Source organism: Kogia breviceps, chromosome 10 (assembly GCF_026419965.1).
Source record: "Kogia breviceps isolate mKogBre1 chromosome 10, mKogBre1 haplotype 1, whole genome shotgun sequence".
In the NCBI taxonomy this organism is placed as follows: domain Eukaryota; kingdom Metazoa; phylum Chordata; class Mammalia; order Artiodactyla; family Physeteridae; genus Kogia; species Kogia breviceps.
Genome location: NC_081319.1, coordinates 88,379,443 through 88,397,476, shown reverse-complemented (window position 1 = coordinate 88,397,476; position 18,034 = coordinate 88,379,443). Strand labels below are relative to the sequence as shown.

Here is an 18,034-nt window from a genome sequence, read left to right as displayed (position 1 = left end):
AGAGATGATGGTCCCCTTTCTTTTGAGGGACAACTACTGAATCTAAAGACTTTCAGAAAATATACTGGAAGTAGGAGTTGGTATTTTCATAAGCTAATAAGAGCCTTGCAGAAAATAAAAACGTAGCACTTTATAAGAGCCTTTAATCAAAAATAATTCATGAAGAGTTTAACATGAGTCCTGTTTCTTGGTGGGTTTTAAAGTATTACAGAGACTTATCTATTTTGTAACTTCCATCATTCATCCATCAATATTTATTAAGCATCTCATCAGTCAGACCTGTGCTAATTGTTGGAGACTGAAAACAAACAAACCAGTAAGACATAGTTCACGGCCTTGGTAGTTTCACAGTCTAGTATATACTGATTAAAATAAACCCTCTATTATTTTTTTAAATATTTATTTATTTATTTATTTGGCTGCACTGGGTCTTTGCTGTGGCATGCAGGACCTAGTTCCCTGACCAGGGATCGAACCCAGGTCTCCAGCATTGGGAATGCTGAGTCTTAACCACTGGACCACCAGGTTAGCCCCAACCCTTTATTATTTTTAACGCTCATGGCATGGCATGCTTTTCCAGGCTAGCTTTTTCCTTTGGTGCCTACCATACAACAAGCATTCAATAAACATCCTTTGACTGCATTTTACTGGCCTCTGTGTTTCAGAGTCACCGGAAAGGGCTGCACAAACTTAAAGATAAAAGCAAAACTTTGAAGATAAATCTTAATATGAGCCCACATGTTGAAGAATGCTAATGGGGCTAAAAGGAGTTAAGTGACTTGCCCGAAGTCAAGAGCAGACCTGGGACAAGAATCTAGGACTCTCAGCTTCCAGCAAATCTCCACCATTCAAATCTCTGAAGATTTAAAAACCCCTCCACTTTCTTCTCTATGGAATTGACTCCTTTCATTTCACCTGTTCTTTTAACTTAGTCTCACACATCTTTCTTCTGAAACTTTAATCATCTGAGCAGCGTCTTCTAAACACTCACACAAGTTCATGCTGTCTCCTCAGCTGTAAAGCCCACTTGAGCTGTAATTCGAATGTGACACTTCATATGGACTTTGAAGTGAGCTGGAGCTCCCAGCTGGAAGCCAAGCTGCGGCCATGAATCTGAAACTTGATCCCATTCATCCTTTTCCAGGGCAGCCTGGCATGTCTTCCAGTGGGGCTAAGTGGATCCCAGGGGGAGGGAGAAGCCGCCACCCCTCCAGCCTTGTCCCAGCCAGCCCTCCCCCCACCCCACTCCACCCCACACCCCCACCCCCCACCCCCGGCCACAGCATCACTCCACTCTCGTGCGCTCGCCCCACTGAGACCACGCTCCGAGTGAAGCCAAAAAGAGCTTGTCTTCACAAAAAACTAACATGAAAAATTCACAATTCTGACGGCACTCATCCTTAGTTTATCACACTTTTATCTTGAAATCTTGTACTAATGCAAAATGTTTTAAATTATTTTATACCGTCTCTCTCCTGGTCATGCAAGACACATAACTAACTTGGTACATATTGTTTATTGGTAAAGTTGTGTGTGTGTGTGTTCTCTTGGATATCAGTAAAATCGGTGAAAGATCTTTTTGGGAAAAGTGATCTGTGACTAAAAGCAATTCGTAATGAATGTGAACAAGGGTTGTAGACACACAAATAAGAGAGATCAACAGCGGCTGGCAAAAATGTTAATCGAGCCCTTTTAGCTGGAACACAGGATGGTAAAAGTTACCTTTTCCAATACAACCACTCAAGACATATTTTACCTCAAAACACATGTCCTTGGGACTTCCCTGGTGGTGCAGTGGTTAAGAATCCGCCTGCCAATGCAGGGGACATGGGTTCGATCCCTGATCCAGGAAGATCCCACATGCCACGGAGCAACTAAACCCACGTGCCACAACTACTGAGCCTGCACTCTAGAGCCTGGAAGCCACAACTACTGAGCCCGTGTGCCACAACTACTGAAGCCTGTGCACCTAGAGCCCACTCTCTACAACAAGAGAAGCCACTGCAATGAGAAGCCCACGCACCGCAACGAAGAGTAGCCCCCGCTCACCACAACTAGAGAAAGTCCATGCGCAGCAACAAAGACCCGAAGCAGCCCCCCAAAATTTTTTTTGATAAAAAATTAGAAAAACACGTGTCCTCGTAGCAGAATCTCTCATTACAAATAGAAATTAAGCATGAAAAACAGCAGCATCAGGCTTCCCTGGTGGCGCAGTGGTTGAGAGTCCGCCTGCCGATGCAGGGGACGCGGGTTCGTGCCCCGGTCCGGGAAGATCCCACATGCCGCGGAGCGGCTGGGCCCGTGAGCCATGGCCGCTGAGCCTGCGCATCCGGAGCCTGTGCTCCGCAACGGGAGAGGCCACAACAGTGAGAGGCCCATGTACCACCAAAAAAAAATAAAATAAAATTGTATCACAGCCTTAAGAATAATGATAATCAATAATGACAATATAATAATAATAACAACAAACTTACCACTGTTTGGAATTGTTTGCGGCGAACTCTTTAACTTTACATTCTGTTTCCCTTTCGTGGGTTTTTCTGAATTCACATCTTCTTTTTTCCCTTTCCTCTTTGGGGGCTGAGGAGATGAGTTGTCGCTGGATCCGACTGTTGACTTAGATTGGCGATCATTTCCCTACATGGCAAAAGATTAGACCCTTACTATCGGCTGATGAACTCCCTAAGCGATTACTATTCAGTGCAAGTCACTAACTAGTGGTAAAAAGGGCAGGGGCGGGAGATGGGGGTATTGTACTGATTCTGCTGCTGTCCACTACCTACATTAACTCTTCCTGGTGACAGAGGAAGGGTCTACCAGAATAAGGAGAATAAAAATAATAGCACTTGACAATTGTTGAGTACTTAATTGTACCAGGTGTTCTATGAAATTGTCTCACTCAGTCCTCATAACCTGAGAGACAGGTACTGTTGTTATCACCCCATTATACAGACAAGCAAATGAGGCTTAGTGGTTAAGTCTGCCCAAGGTCAGACAGGCAGCAAGGAGCAGAGCGGGACCGCTGTCTTAACCTTCCTCTCCCTCCCGCCCCTTTCGGAAGAATCAGCAGCCAGCTATTGGATGAGGAATAATGACAAACCCGTTTGATCAGTTAATCTAGAAATGCCTTCTCAACTGGTCGTCACTCTGAGTATGTCGGTATCATCACACAAGCACTGTGCTTGTAGAAATCCTCTGATATTGACTCATCTGTGGGTGACTGCCATGGTCTCTATGAATCACAGATCCAGAGCAACACGGACACAAGCAGCTCAAGACCACATGCCCTTCCTTCCTGCAAGGCAGCCCCCAAGGATCACACCTTTGGTGGTTGCCTCTGATTCCCGTGTGCCTCTCGAAAAGGAGACCTTGCATCTGCAAAGTGAGCTTCTCAGCATGAAGGTGAGGTTGAGTTCAGTGGCTCCTGTCGCTGGCCCACACACAGGTCCTGGGGGGCCACATAAGAATCACTACAGTGGTGGCTACTGTACCCAAGGGACAGCTGTGCTGATACTCAGCCACTGCTTGGCCATTGCGAGAAACACCCTCCTAACAAGACAGCCTTGGCCTTCAGACGCTCAGCTGCTACACTTACCTGAGTGTTGTAAGGTGTGAGGCTGCAGGTCGTAGGAAGAATGCACGTTTTAGAGACCCAAAATACCCGTCTCGGAGCCACTGCACTGCCACTAACCACCCATGGGACCTTGAGGTAACTAACTCCTACCTTCTTTGAACCTGGATCCTTATCAATTGAATGGGGTTGATGTGCCTGCCCTTAGGTCTATCATTAGGATGAAATGGTAACGTTTATAAAGTAGTGAGTACAGTGCCTGGCATGCAGTTTTGTTCAAAGACTATCAGAGTGCTTCCTTCAAGAGCAGAGAGTCAGTATCTTTTTCTTAAAAATCACACCAAACTCACACAATATTGGGTGCAATCTTTATGCAACATCTGTACCATGCTAGTATCTGAAAATAAGTGTAGCAATATTAAACAAACAAATCTGCCTAGAAACCTACTATAACAGCCCATTTTAAACATTTATATATTCAGTCATCCAGAAGCATTTAAATAGTTTTAGCTATCACCCAATTAAGAACAGAAAAATTCACAGCCTTACAAATGAAGTTATTTATGCTATTTTGTCATAGCCTACAAGAAAATGAATTATGCATAAATTTATTAACATTATGAAAACTTGTCCAAACCTATAACATTTTTTTTTGCATAAGTTAATTTCCTATTCCAACTGCAATTTAAACATACAGTTTCCATTTAATTATTGCATTAACTGCAACCAGAGTTGGGTTTTTTTCTTTCCTTTTCTTTAATGATTCTTCCTCACAAGGCCAAAAACTGCCAGGCAGGAAAAATGGCTAATGTGATTATAGTAGAGATTCCAAAACCATCGTGTGAGAAGAAACCAACAGCCAGGTGTCACATTCTAGTCTATTTGCAAACAAGTCTATCCGTCCCAAGATTCTAAAACTTTAAAAGCCTTGAATGAGAGGAGTAAACCTTCTAGCAAGCCTACTAGAATGTTCAGAGATGCTGTTGAACTTTCAAGGACTGAAATGAAACTTAAAGAATGAGAAACTCTGGATCTCAGCATAATAGTTTTTTACCGCTCTCTGGGAAAACTCTTATTCACAAAGGGGTAAAACAAAGGAGCAGCAGATGCCCCATCCTGGAGTGTCTGGGGATTCATATAATTTAAAAAATCAACTCTGTTGCTGAATATACAGGAAGTTCTAATTTACTATACCTCTATTAGGGACACTCAAAAGGGCAATTGGGGAGCATCAAGAAAGACTAGTTGATTCCAATAACTATATGAGGCATGGCTTTGGTAACTGACACTCATGCATTCAAATATTGATTAATGACTAACTGCCAGGAACTTGGTGAGTAAGAACTAAATTAAACTGAGAAAAAAGGAAGAACGGTTTTGTAATTAGAAGACGGGAGAGAATTTAAATGCTTTTCTTTTTAAAAAAGAAAACATGTCGTATAGCACGGGGAACTCTACTCAATATTCTGTAATAACCTAAATGGGAAAAGAATCTGAAAAAGAATAGACATAGGTATATGTATAACTGAATCACTTTGCTGTACACCTGAAACTAATACATTATAAATCAACTATACTGCAATATAAAATAAAAATTAGAAAAAAATATTGATTCATCTAAAAAAATGAAATAGATATATAATAAATACAGATATAAACAAATTATATAATATAAATTATATATACTCATTTATTTATATAGTTAATTATATAAATTATAAATAATATGTAAATAAATTATAGAGAAAGGGAAGGGTAAAGGAATGGAGAGATGGATTTTCCTTTCTTTTCTGAGACTTCTGCATGTGACTCATAACTTGGATACATGGATAGTCATTGCTATTTGTGGGGCATAGGAAATAGGGACGTTTTGCAATCTCATAAGAGCTATGCTAGTTGATAAAACAGAATTACTAAGTACCTCTTGTGTGCTAAATACTCATAACCACAAATATTTACCAAATGTATAGATAGGTATTATTATCACTATTTTACAGATAAAGGAATTAACTTTCTCAAGGTTACCCAGGTCTGATTTTTCTGCTACACTGAACCTTCCTAATACCCAAGACACTAGAAACAGCTATTATATAGAATGGTTCCCTAAAAAAGCTACCTGGAAGTAATAGATTATGACTTTTCCCCAAAGTGGAAGAAATCAAGAAGCAGCCAAATTTTACAGCGTGTCCCATTCAAAAATCAGACCCCATGTGACACTTCAACCACTGTCCTGCCTTTGCCTCACACACATACCAAAATATCTGATAGGAATAGCAAACCTCCGGCCCAAACAAACAAAAAACTAAAAAGAGCCCTTTGATCACCCCTCACTCTACTGAAACTGGGATTTTTTTTCAGTAATTCCCTAGGCTCTTTGCAACAAGATCCAATCAACTCAGGCTTCTTTCATTACCGAGGTAGACTCATTTTCAGCCCCCATGAACACGTGTCAAAGACATACGGGCCATAAAGCATCAAGTTTAAAATAATTTTGTGAGGGATTTGCCACACATAGAGCCTTCACAGTGTGTGTACTTCAGCGATGCACCCAGGAGACCTTCTGAGCAGGGGACCAGACCCAGACTTAGGCTGGCATTTCTCTCACTGTGCATATAGGGATGGGAAGTGTGAGAAACCCTTTTATCCAAATTGGACTCCGTTTCCCAAAAGGCAAAATGGAATTTGGGAAGCATTTGGAATTGACCTTGCTCCGCCGTGACTTTCAGCATGCCGTTTTCTTTCCAAAACCTTAGCAATTACACTATGTGAACCTGTAAATTGCTGATCACAAGATACATCAGCCACATGGTGATAAGGACAACTAAAGACAATTTAACGTCGTCTTTGGCTCCTTCAAATACGTCCCTGATTTTACATCTCTTCCACTAGAGGGTGCTCGGATCCTGTGTGGTGAGACCTCACAGCTAGAGAACAGCCTCCCACCGGTGGGTTACTTTTTCAAACTTCATAGGACTTCAGAGGATTCACTTCTATCTTCCTTTTGTTTTCAAGGCTAGAATCACAAGGTAAAATTATTCTCCATGTGCTCATTTCTGTGACTCCCCGGTCTGAACAGGGGCAACTTCTGGCGTTCCCTGGCTGTTTTGAAAGGGTCTGGTGGACCCCCGGAACCCCCCAGCCCTGTTACCCACACTCCCTACCACAAGGGTGGGGCCTCGCGGACACATCACCCCTGCACAGCAGGGTCCTCTGTGCAGACTATGGCAGCTTTCTCTCTCTCTCTCTCTCTCTCCCCCCACCCCCCCCCTCTCTCTCTCTTTTTTTTCTTGAAGTTCTATCAGGCCCCCACCCACACTCTCCTTCATGCTGCAATACAGCCATTCCTAGAAGGCGGTGTGGAGAAATGATTTCCTGAAAATCCAGTTCTGTGTCCCCTTTGATTTGCATCCCGAGTTCGGGGATGCCTTCCCTTTGATGGGACAGTAGTTTCGAAAGTCTTACGCCTGCTCGTCCACAGTCCCATACACTCACAGCCCCACTCAGTGCCAGGCGGTTAACGATCTTAAAAACGCGCACATTCTCCAGGGAACCAATTAATTAAAGGAAAGGAGCAAACTGCTCCTTCTCTTAAAAACCAAGTTCGTGCTTTTGGAACGCCTGACATAGAATATTCTCTCTGTGCGGCTCACAGCACTCACTCACACATCCACTAGACGGGTTACCTGAGAACCTACTGTGTGCCAGGCGGGTTACTCCCCTCGGCTGAATACAACCTCCTAAAGGAGGCTCACCCTGGCCACCCAAAGGATACTGCACCCTCTCTCACTTTCTCTTTCCATATATCCTCACGCATTTCTCTTCAAGCTTATCCCTGATTAATATCACACGTGTATTTGTTTGTCTTTTTCCCCTCCAGAATGGAAGCTTCATACATTTACAGTTTTCTCTGGAATCTCTGCCTCCCCTTCCCCACAAGCACTAAAACAGTGCTCAGGACATAATATGAACTCAATAAACGGCTATTAGATGAACGGGTCTATCAGTGACAGCAGTTACAATATGCTCCAAGAAGAAGTAGGATAGGTGTCCCTCTGCCCTGCCGCCTCCTGTCCAAGTCACCTGCGTCACTCACCTGGATGCCAGCCGTCCCACTGCCTCCTGTTTCTGTTCTTGCCCCGCCCCCCCTTCTCTGTAGACAACACATCCAGAATGATCCTTTAAAACTGCAAATCAAGTGATACCACTCTCTACTTGTATCCCTCAAACGGTGTCCTGGTAAGGAATAACACCCAGACTCCATGCATGGCCTACGTGATCGGGCCCTGCCCGCCCCTCCAATTTAATCGCAGACCACTCTAGCCTTCTTTCTGCCCCACTCTTTTACGCCAAGCTCTTTACCAAGGGCCCTTGTGACTGTTTCTCCTGTACCCACCTTGTATGACAGGTTCCTTTACATAATTAAGGTCCCAATCTCAGAGAATCTTATATCAATTAGTGTCCTAATTAGTGCCCACATTGTATTGTCCTCATAGCACTTATCACCATCTGAAATTGTTTATATATTTGTGTATTATTTATTTATTTTATTTATTTTTGCCTGTGTCAGGTCTTAGTTGCAGCTCACAGGATCTTCATTGAGGCACGCGTGATCTTTTGTTGCGGCATGTGGGCTCTTTGTTGCGGCCTGCAGGCTTCTCCCTAGTTGTGGCATGCGGGGTTTTCTCTTCTCTAGTTGTGGCGCCCGGGCCCCAGGGCACATGGGCTCTGCAGTTTGCGGCACACGGGCTCTAGTTGAGGCGCGCAAGCTCAGTAGTTGTGGCGTGCCGGCTTGGTTGCCCCGTGGCATGCGGGATCCTAGTTCCCCGATCAGGGATCGAACCCACGTCCCCTGCATTGGAAGGTGGATTCTTTACCACTGGACCACCAGGGAAGTCCCGATATTCGTTTAGAGATTGATAGTCTGTCTACCCCCATTCTGGACCCTCCCTACTCCCACACAGATACAGACACTAGAACAAAAGTTCCTTGAGGTCTGAAACCTTGCTTGGAGCAATTCCTGGCACTCAATAAGTGCTCACTAAACACACATTGGATGGATGGCTGGACGAGCAGATGTATGGATGGATAAATCTATAGAATACTTAGGGAGCATTGTGGAAAGAGAGGTAGACTCTGCTATCAATGTATTTTTCTAAGTCATAGCATGGCAATATAATTTTGAGCCTTTGCTGTGTATGAGATGGAAATTCATCTCAAAATATAACTTGGAGTCTTCAAAGGCCACTTCCTCAAAGAGGTCTTTTCCTGACACACATACCTAAGTTCTCCTTTTATCTTCTTGCGTATTGTTCTATACTTTTCCTTCATTTTAGTCACACTTTGTAATTACATATTGCTTTGTGGCATCGCCTACGTAACCCTTGTCTCCCTGAGTAAGCCAGGGCTAAGAGAGAGTGTTGTGTCTTTTTGCTCAGTACCATCTCCCTGGTGCTTAGTTCCATGCCAGACACACAGAAGACTTCACCAGTCATCATTAGATGACCCAGTATTCACAGCACAGATCTTCCAAACAAGTGAGCAAGAAAGAGGCATGTATGTGCTTCCTGTGTATGAATTTTTAAATGGGAAACACATTACACATTTTTAATAAAAAATCAGACATTCTAAATTTCAGAAGAGTAAGCACCTAATCCTGAAGTTCAGTAATTGTGAATGTGAAGAGCTGAGTCCTGATCTTGGTTCTGACATGAACTTTCCCTATGACCTAGGTCAGTTATTCAACTACACTTGGTCTCTGTTTAACCATCACCTTTCCAGCTGTACTATGAGAGTTAATGAGCTCATGTGCGCATGGTACGTGGAAGAGAATCCACTCCAAAGTCCTGAAGAAGAGCAAGAGGACAAAATTCCCAAACCCTAAATTCCTGGGTTTTCTTTAGCTTTATAGTGGCTAAAACATAGTTTTCAGTTACTGGAATTCTCTCTCTCCCCTTGCTCTCCACACGCATGAAGATTTGGGTCCTCTGTGGTTCTCACTGCTCTGTCTCTCTGGGGGTCTGTCTGTCTGTCTCTCTCCCTCTGAGCTCTCACTCCCCCATCCTCTCACTCAACAGCGTGAACAACGCTGCTCCCTGCCAGGCTGCGCTGGGTGCGAGGAAAGACCCCCACCGCGACACGTCTCTCTTCTTCCACCGTGACCATCCTGTGGATGAACTTGCCAATCAACATCTGATGTCCTCAGCCTCTGCCATTTACAACTACCAGCTGAACAGTTTTCAACTAGATTCCATGATATCACAACTCAATGCACTGGAAAGTAAGCAGGTCACTCTTTCCTCCAGTTGCCCTCTTCTTAGCCATAGTACCACCATTTTCTCGGGCATCCAAGCTTCAGAAACTTGCAGTTATCTTTGGCTCCAGCTGCTCCATTAATCCCCTGTATCCAATCACCTAACAAGTCCTTTGTTTCCTCATGAGCAATAATCACCTACTGCTGCCCCCACACCACCTACCTGGTCTAGGCTCTTACCACCTTACACCAAGGTTATGGAAGTTGCTTTTCGATGGCCTCTCACCATGTTAAGGTTTTCTCCACATAAAAGATCTGGCCTTGGGCTTCCCTGGTGGCGCAGTGGTTGAGAGTCCGCCTGCCGATGGAGGGGACATGGGTTCGTGCCCCGGTCTGGGAAGATCCCACGTGCCGCGGAGCGGCTGGGCCCGTGAGCCATGGCTGCTGAGCCTGCGCGTCCGGAGCCTGTGCTCTGCAACGGGAGAGGCCACAGCAGTGAGAGGCTCGCATACCGAAAAAAAAAAAAAAAAAAAAAAAAGGAAAAAAGATCTGCCCTTTCTAGATTGGACTTGGATCAACATTCTCACTTCTCTGAAGCCTTCAAGGCCTTTCCTTAACTCAAGGCTAAAGACTAAACTTTACATTTTGACATTCGAGGTCATCTAAAACGGCCACCACCTACCAAGTGAGGCATGTCAGCCTCCACACCATGAGGGGCCCTCTGTTCCGGCTGGCCTGAGGGACTCACTGTCCCCCTGGGGTCAAAAGCATTAGCTCCCTCCGAGCGGGCCATCTAGACTCAATCCTTCCCCTCCATTAACTCAATGGAGTCTTTGGAGATGCTACTTCTACTATCTGTGTTTCCTTTTCTCGTTTTAAAATTCAATAACAGCAGTACCTGCCTCATGGGGGTTAAATAAATCACATATGTAAAGACCTTGGCATGGTGTTGAACCCTCGAGTGTTCCCTAAATATCAGCCAAAATTATTGTTTCTCCATGTGCTCATCTCTGCTCCTTTCTTCACACTGTCCTTTCTATCTCCCTTTCCTCTCACTAACCTTCACCTGAATCTTAAACAGTCCTCAAAGGCACAGCTCAGGGCTTCCCTGGTGGCGCAGTGGTGGAGAGTCCGCCTGCCGATGCGGGGGACACGGGTTGGTGCCCCGGTCCGGGAAGATCCCACATGCCGCGGAGCGGCTGGGCCCGTGAGCCATGGCCTCTGAGCCTGCGCGTCCGGAGCCTGTGCCCCGCAACGGGAGAGGCCACAACAGTGAGAGGCCCGCGTACCGCAAAAAAAAAAAAAAAAAAAAGGCACAGTTCAAATTCAACTTCCTCCATGTACTTTGGCCAATGCACATTGATTCCTTTTGTCTCATTCCTTCTATATAGCTATCTCAGCACATTTTTTATATTTAGCTTTAGCTTGTTAATTACCTTTTCAAACCATTTTCTCTATTTCAATTAGACTGTAAGTTTCTTGAGGGCAAGAGCTTTGTCATAAATAGTGCAATAGTTACAGCGAATGAGTGGGTATGTCTGTTTGTTATACTGAGATCAGCACTATTTCGTCACACAAAATTATTTTTCTTTTTCAAGAATTTCACATGATATTACAGAAAGGGGGGAGGGGAAGAAATATCTAAATCATCATCAGGAGACAGCATCATTGTCCAGCAGCCACTTATTTTACAAAACACCAGTATAAGCGTTTTGCTTATTTAATTCAGAAAGGGGAAATGTCAGATCAATTCTGACCCCTACAGGTCAGGAAGTTCAACTAAAAGAGTAGAAAGAGAAGTTTCAGCCAAGAAGACCTGTCAAAGCAATACTCCAGCATGACATGAAACTCATCTCCATGAGGGGGTACAGACAAAAAATACAAATAGGTTAAGAAGTTACCTACTAAATACTTGTCACAGTTCCCATGAAATGGGTATTTAGTAGACATTTGCTGAATTAACAAATGAATGAATGAATGATGGATGGAAACGATTCTGATAAGGAGCTAAATATTTGGAATGATTCTCAATCTTTTAAAGGAACATAACTGAGGATTACTATTCTGTTACAAAAACTTTCTTTTCAGTCTTGGTCAGTGACAGAAAACAAGACTGGGCAGACCACTGGTGTGACCTAATACAGCATTTCTTCTCATTCGTGTGTCACTGTCTAGATTTCAACCATGCTATACATTTTATCAGGTCTGTATATTGGGAAAAAGATATTTGGAAATCCGTATTTTTTAAATGTTAGCTCTCCTTTAGAAACTTAGCTGCAACATTAATGTTCTAGTGTTGTTTCACATAATTGCTTATATACCACAAGGTGGCTAAGTTTCAGTTCTTCGAATTTAATTGAAACCCAAAGCACAGTCTCTCTGTATCACACAGAAATATAGAACATTAATGAGTAAAGCATCTGATACTTACACTCCCTTTAGACTTTCTGGATCCTACAATAGGAGGTAGTGAAGAGGCTTTCTGACTGCGGAAACAAATTGCAATTTAGAAATCTGAGCATTATTCACAAATAATATATAAGGCAAGATAATCGTCATCTCAATTTGTCATCCTGACATGGAACTCAACTACTTACTGACATCAGTATTTCACAAAAAGTCCCATAGACTTTCCCAGTTTCACAAAGACCACCATAACATTTCCAAATTCCACTCCAAAAGACCTTTAATGTTTTCTTGTATAGTATTTTTCATATAAACTTATTATTTATTTATTTATTTATTTTTGGCCGTGTTGGGTCTGCGCTGCTGCACACGGGCTTTCTCTAGTTGCAGTGAGCAGGGGCTACTCTTCGTTGCGGTGCGAGGGCCTCTCATTGTGGTGGCTTCTCTTGTTGAGAAGCACCAGCTCTAGGCACACGGGCTTCAGTAGTTGTGGCTCGCGGGCTCAGAAATTGTGGCTCGAGGGCTCTAGAGTGCAAACTCAGTAGTTGTGGTACACGGGCTTAGTTGCTCCAAGGCACGTGGGATCTTCCTGGACCAGGGCTCGAACCTGTGTCCCCTGTCTTGGCAGATGGAGTCTTAACCACTGCGCCACCAGGGAAGTCCCTCTTGTATAGTATTTTAATTGATGCTTACAAATAAATTTAGTACTGTCTTAAATTTTTTCATAGCATTTAAAATCAGACCTCTAAATTTTCTATTTGCATTTCAAAAAATCATTTCCCAAGCCGAGTGATGATTTTGCCAGATGGCATTTAAAACTATAAATTTCCATAGTTTTTATCATGTCTATAATGTCTACCTCTGATAGAAGCATAGAATAGTAATACACTGGCATGTCTATTCAGGGAGTTTCTAAACCAGTCATTCTCACCAAAAAGTAAAAAAAAATCTCTTCAGCTCTAAGAGTAAGTTATTTCCCAGGTGTTTCTATTATAGGAAAAGATCCATCTTGAAACCCAACCCATCTTGAAACCTAACCCTCTCTGAAAATAAGGAGGCCACAGCGATAAAGGTAAATCTTACTAACCTGAGAAAGGCCACCATGAGCTAGTTTTCTCACTGCCTTCAAGTACAAGCTCTTACTGCAGTGTGTACTGCGACACCCAGCAGCCTAACCCAGTATTGTTTAGCAAAGGTTGTGAAGGATTTGATTTCATGGATGGGTAAGGATGGTTAAGCAGTAAGTCTGCCTGCATACTTCAAACACCACCCTTGAAATTCCATTTCATCTATTACTTATGAAACCCTTGGCTAGCCTCTCCATCAAGCTACACAGATTGCAAATTAATGGAGAACAAATTGGTGACATTCTGCTCAATCTCTGCCACAAATCACCCACCCTAGCAGAGGACAACTACAAAAAGTCAGTTTTCTAGCAAAGTGGACACAGAAAAGCAGCAGAGATGGATTGCAGGGCACATGAGCAAGCCAAACAGTCCCTGCATCCAGGGCTGGGGCTCTTCATGAAAATGCATGCCTCGGCGTCCATCCACTGGGCTGAAATAAGGCATTTTTCACAAATATATGACATCTCATAGAGGTGTCATATGGTCCGCTGTGCACTGTGTGTAGTTAAAAGTGTAATCTTTAAAATTCTGCATGTAATAATTACACACCCAGCCGTTCTACTTATTTGTACAAAAGGAACTATATCATTTTTATATTTTACTGTTTTTATTTTTTTAAGTAGAAAATATTCATTTTTAATCACCTTTAGAAGTTTCTCTACGCACCAACTGGTAAGTTATTCGGTCTAGCTAACCAGTTAAGATGCTATTAAAACTTCTAATAACGTATGCTGTTTAGAAGCTCACTGCCCTGTATCTTTTTTTTTTTTTTTTTTTTTTTTTTTTTTTTTTTTTGCGGTATGCGGGCCTCTCACTGTTGTGGCCTCTCCCGTTGCGGAGCACAGGCTCCGGACGCACAGGCTCAGCGGCCATGGCTCACGGGCCTAGTTGCTCCGCGGCATGTGGGATCCTCCCGGACCAGGGCACGAACCCGTGTCTCCTGCATCGGCAGGCGGACTCTCAACCACTGCGCCACCAGGGAAGCCCCTGCCCTGTATCTTTTTCACAAAAATGTCTTTATTATAAATTCGTAAGTGAATGGTAAAAAAAAATACTATATAGTCTATCATGGATTCCTCAAAATTATATTTTCATGCAATAGTTCTCAATCTCCAATCACGGCAAAATAAACACCCATCTATTTGTTTCATACGTGCTTTCCATTTTAACTGATAAACAAGATTCTATAAAATAGACCAGTGGTCAGCATAAGACTCAATGCTATTTCAAGTGATAATTAAAATGTGAGAAGTGAATGAGGATGCAAACTTACCCGTAAGACCTTCTCATTGTTGACTTGTCAAAAAGTAATCCACTGTAAGGCAATTTCTTAAACTTATCTCTGCCGACAGCCACGTAAAACTGCCCATTCTCCAACTCTGCCCCACTCTCAATCAGTTTTCCTTCTAAAGTATAAAGTCTGCCAAAATATGAATGCCAGCGATTAAAATTTTAACAAGCATTGCAAGAACTGCTTAAAATCACAGAGTCAATTAAAAACTCTGTTCTTAAGTTGGCTCATTCGTTACTATGCTAATTACTGAATTCAAAATGCTTCAAAGTCATTAGACTCAGCTAAATGCCATTGCTATCATGCAGATGCAGTTACTCTCTAGCTGTACAGTGTTTCATCCGAAGAAACCTGACAATCTAACATAATGATCCCCTATTGCTGCCCTATTTATTTATTTATTTATTTATTTATTTATTTCATTGCTGCCCTATTTAGATTTTAGAGGGAAAGAATTAACTTGTAGAGAACGTCATGCTTTAAATGAAGCTCGGCTTCCACTGAAGTTTGATTCTTCTACTTATATTCTGTGAGCACCTTTAAAATTAATTTTCTTAATGCATTGGTCAGGTTGACAAGCCCCTTACTGCATTCCATGCAAGAGCAGCCCTCAGCCAAAAGTTTACATCCAAGCACACAGAACTGGGTCAGAAAACAAGTGGTGAGAGGGCAGGAGGTAAAAGAACCCATTGCTAGTATTAATGATGCAGAACTGCATAGCGTTCATGCTTCCTTTCTTTTTTCTTTTGCCTTCCCTCATCTTCCCAGAATCAAGGGATTTCACAAGAACTTCCCTTTACTGTAAAACTGCTGCTGCAAACTACAATATGTTACTTATTAAAAGAACAGTGATAACTTTGCTAGACGATTTAAAGTGTCCACAGAACTTGTTTAAAGAACAAGAAAAAACAGACTATTAGAAAACTACACCACAAAGACAATGCATGTTTTTGAAGGTGATAAACAAGAGTTAGTAACTAGAAGGGTTTTAAGATAATAACTTTTAAGATTCCCAGACTTCTTATATAATTAAGGGCAGTGATAGTTGCCATTGACCTACTTGTTTACCGATTATGTAAATGGCCATATCATATGGAGTCAAGATGTAAAACAAAAACAGCCACCAAACCCCCTAAAATGTGTTAGCACTGAGTTAGTATAAAGATGCTAAAGTCTTTCTTTATAATGTAATTCTATCCCTCAAAGTCTAAATACCAACACTCAACCCAGATATCTGGATTTCCTGCCTTGACCTACACCAGGGTTGCTGAACTTTATGGACATTTTGGACCTGATAATTGTAGGAGAGGTGGGGAGGCTGTCCTGGGAATTGTAAGATGTCAACAGCACCTTTGGCCTCTACCCACTAGACGGTAGATGATAGCTGCCCCTATTCCCTATGACTCCGGACACTGCAAGCATCCCCTAGTGGCAAAATTGCCCTGGTTGAGAACCACTGGCCTAGATCCAGATATTCTTCTTCTTTCATCTTCCTTCAAAATAGGAATATCTGAATCAGGAGTTAACTTTTACAGCTAGAAATTAAAAGGCAGCAAAGCTGTGACTCTGGAAACAGCCAAAATGTGACTGGTTTCCTCAACAGGTAGGTAAAAGACACTGAATAAATTGTAGCCTGTGATTTTAGCCTTTTTTATATGACTCTTGTTGACCTGCTTTCTTACTTTGCTACAAAACACAAGAATCATAAACAAGGAGTTGAACCAATTTGTGTGGGATGCTTCTGATATGTATACTGATGCATAGGGAGGGTCCAGCCCTCCCAGTCCTGTTCTGTTAAGGGAGGGTAGGCGTGTCCCAAGTGAGCGGCAACCAAACCTCATTCATGTCTGGCATTACAGTAAGAATTAAGCCTCTCCAAGTATTCAGGTGTTCAGGGGACATATAACTATATTCTCATTTCCGTATTTGTTCTGGAATATATTTTATTTCTATGTATCAATTTGTTCGTATCAATATATGTATGAATGGGTGTATCTGGGCATGCAATTGTGTGTATGTATCTTTGTGTGCTTCATATTATTTATTGAGTGGGTTTACATCTATGTATGTATCAAAAGACAAAACTATATATCTTTTTTAAAAAAATCAGTGTATAACTGTTGAGATCTGCCTTTACTCCTGATGCCAAAATGAAATCCAAAAGGATCAAAGGTTTAAATGAAATTTAAAAGTTGAAAGACGAAAACATGGGAGAATATTTTTATAATCTCAGAGTGAAGAAGACCTAAGCTAATCATAGAACCTAATGATCATAATGAAAGATTGAAAATTTGACTGCATCAAAATTCATCATATCTGTGTGCAAAAAGAAACATAAAGAGTTATAAAAATACAAATTGGAAAAAAAAATAAAAATTGGAAACATATTTAAACATATTTAAATATGGAAACATATTTAAAACTCATATATGAGAAAGGGCTAATTTCTGTAATATATAAAGAGTCCCTATAAATCAATAAAATAAATGTGCAAAGGCCATGAGAGATATATATTCATATTCATATGTAATGAATATGTTCATTCATATATAATGGGAGATAAATGTATGGCATTTATTTACAGACTAGTTTGGTAGTTAACAGCACAGGCTCTGGAGGAGACTGCCTACTAGGTTTGAATTCCAGCCCTTCTACTCATTACCTGAATAATCTTGGGCAAGTAAATTTCCCCCTCTATGTCTCATGTTTCATGTCTATTAAAAGAGAATAATAGAACTAGTCACCTCATAGGTTGCTGAGTTAATTAAGTTAAAAATGTAAAACACTTGGAATAATGACTCCCACACAAGAAGTGATCAGTGATGTTGTTGTTGTAGTATATTAAATAAATAAAATTCAAGAAACAATGAAATGCTACTTTTACCAAGACAAAATGTTTGTTAGTTTTATAGTATAGATGAGAGCATGAAAAACAGGCCCTCTCATGCACTTTTGGTAAATTAGTACAGACTCTGGAAGCAGTTGGCAGTATCTATCAAAATTTAATAGCATTCACCACTTGATACAGCAATTCAACTTCTACACTTTCATCTCTTAATAAACTCTGCTTAGATACAAAAATATATACTGTAATAGCAAAGTTGAAAATGACTGAAATTTCCATCAAGAGGAGACTGTTAAATAGATTAAGGTACGCCCATTAAAATGGAATATTTTGTAGTAGTTAAACATAATAAGATAGACCAATTTGTGCTAATAAGAAAACTGTCCAAGATTTTTTGTTACAGGGAAAAAAGCAAGGTGTATTTACATATTTATTCATGTGTGTGTGTGTTCCCATTTGTGTTTCTATGAATTCCAGTTTCCATCCTGCAATGATGCAGAAAAGTACTGGAAAGAAAGACTGGGGAACCTGAGGTGGGATAAAT

At 41.7% G+C, this 18,034-nt stretch overlaps 1 protein-coding gene across 2 annotated transcripts in view; it reads right to left on the bottom strand.

The window, feature by feature from the left end:
* The window catches only part of DCDC2 (doublecortin domain containing 2), a 158,027-nt gene that overhangs the window by 94,614 nt on the left and 45,379 nt on the right, over positions 1-18,034 (bottom strand). Inside the window, exons 6-9 of one of the 2 annotated variants that reach the window (XM_067006670.1) lie at positions 14,628-14,774; positions 12,253-12,307; positions 10,108-10,293; positions 2,475-2,637 (exon numbers count right to left, since the gene is read on the bottom strand). In XM_067006670.1, the coding sequence (XP_066862771.1) occupies positions 2,475-2,637; positions 10,108-10,293; positions 12,253-12,307; positions 14,628-14,774 (551 nt within the window). The remainder of the gene's footprint in view (positions 1-2,474; positions 2,638-10,107; positions 10,294-12,252; positions 12,308-14,627; positions 14,775-18,034) is intronic. The other variant, XM_059077586.2, reaches the window with a different exon arrangement.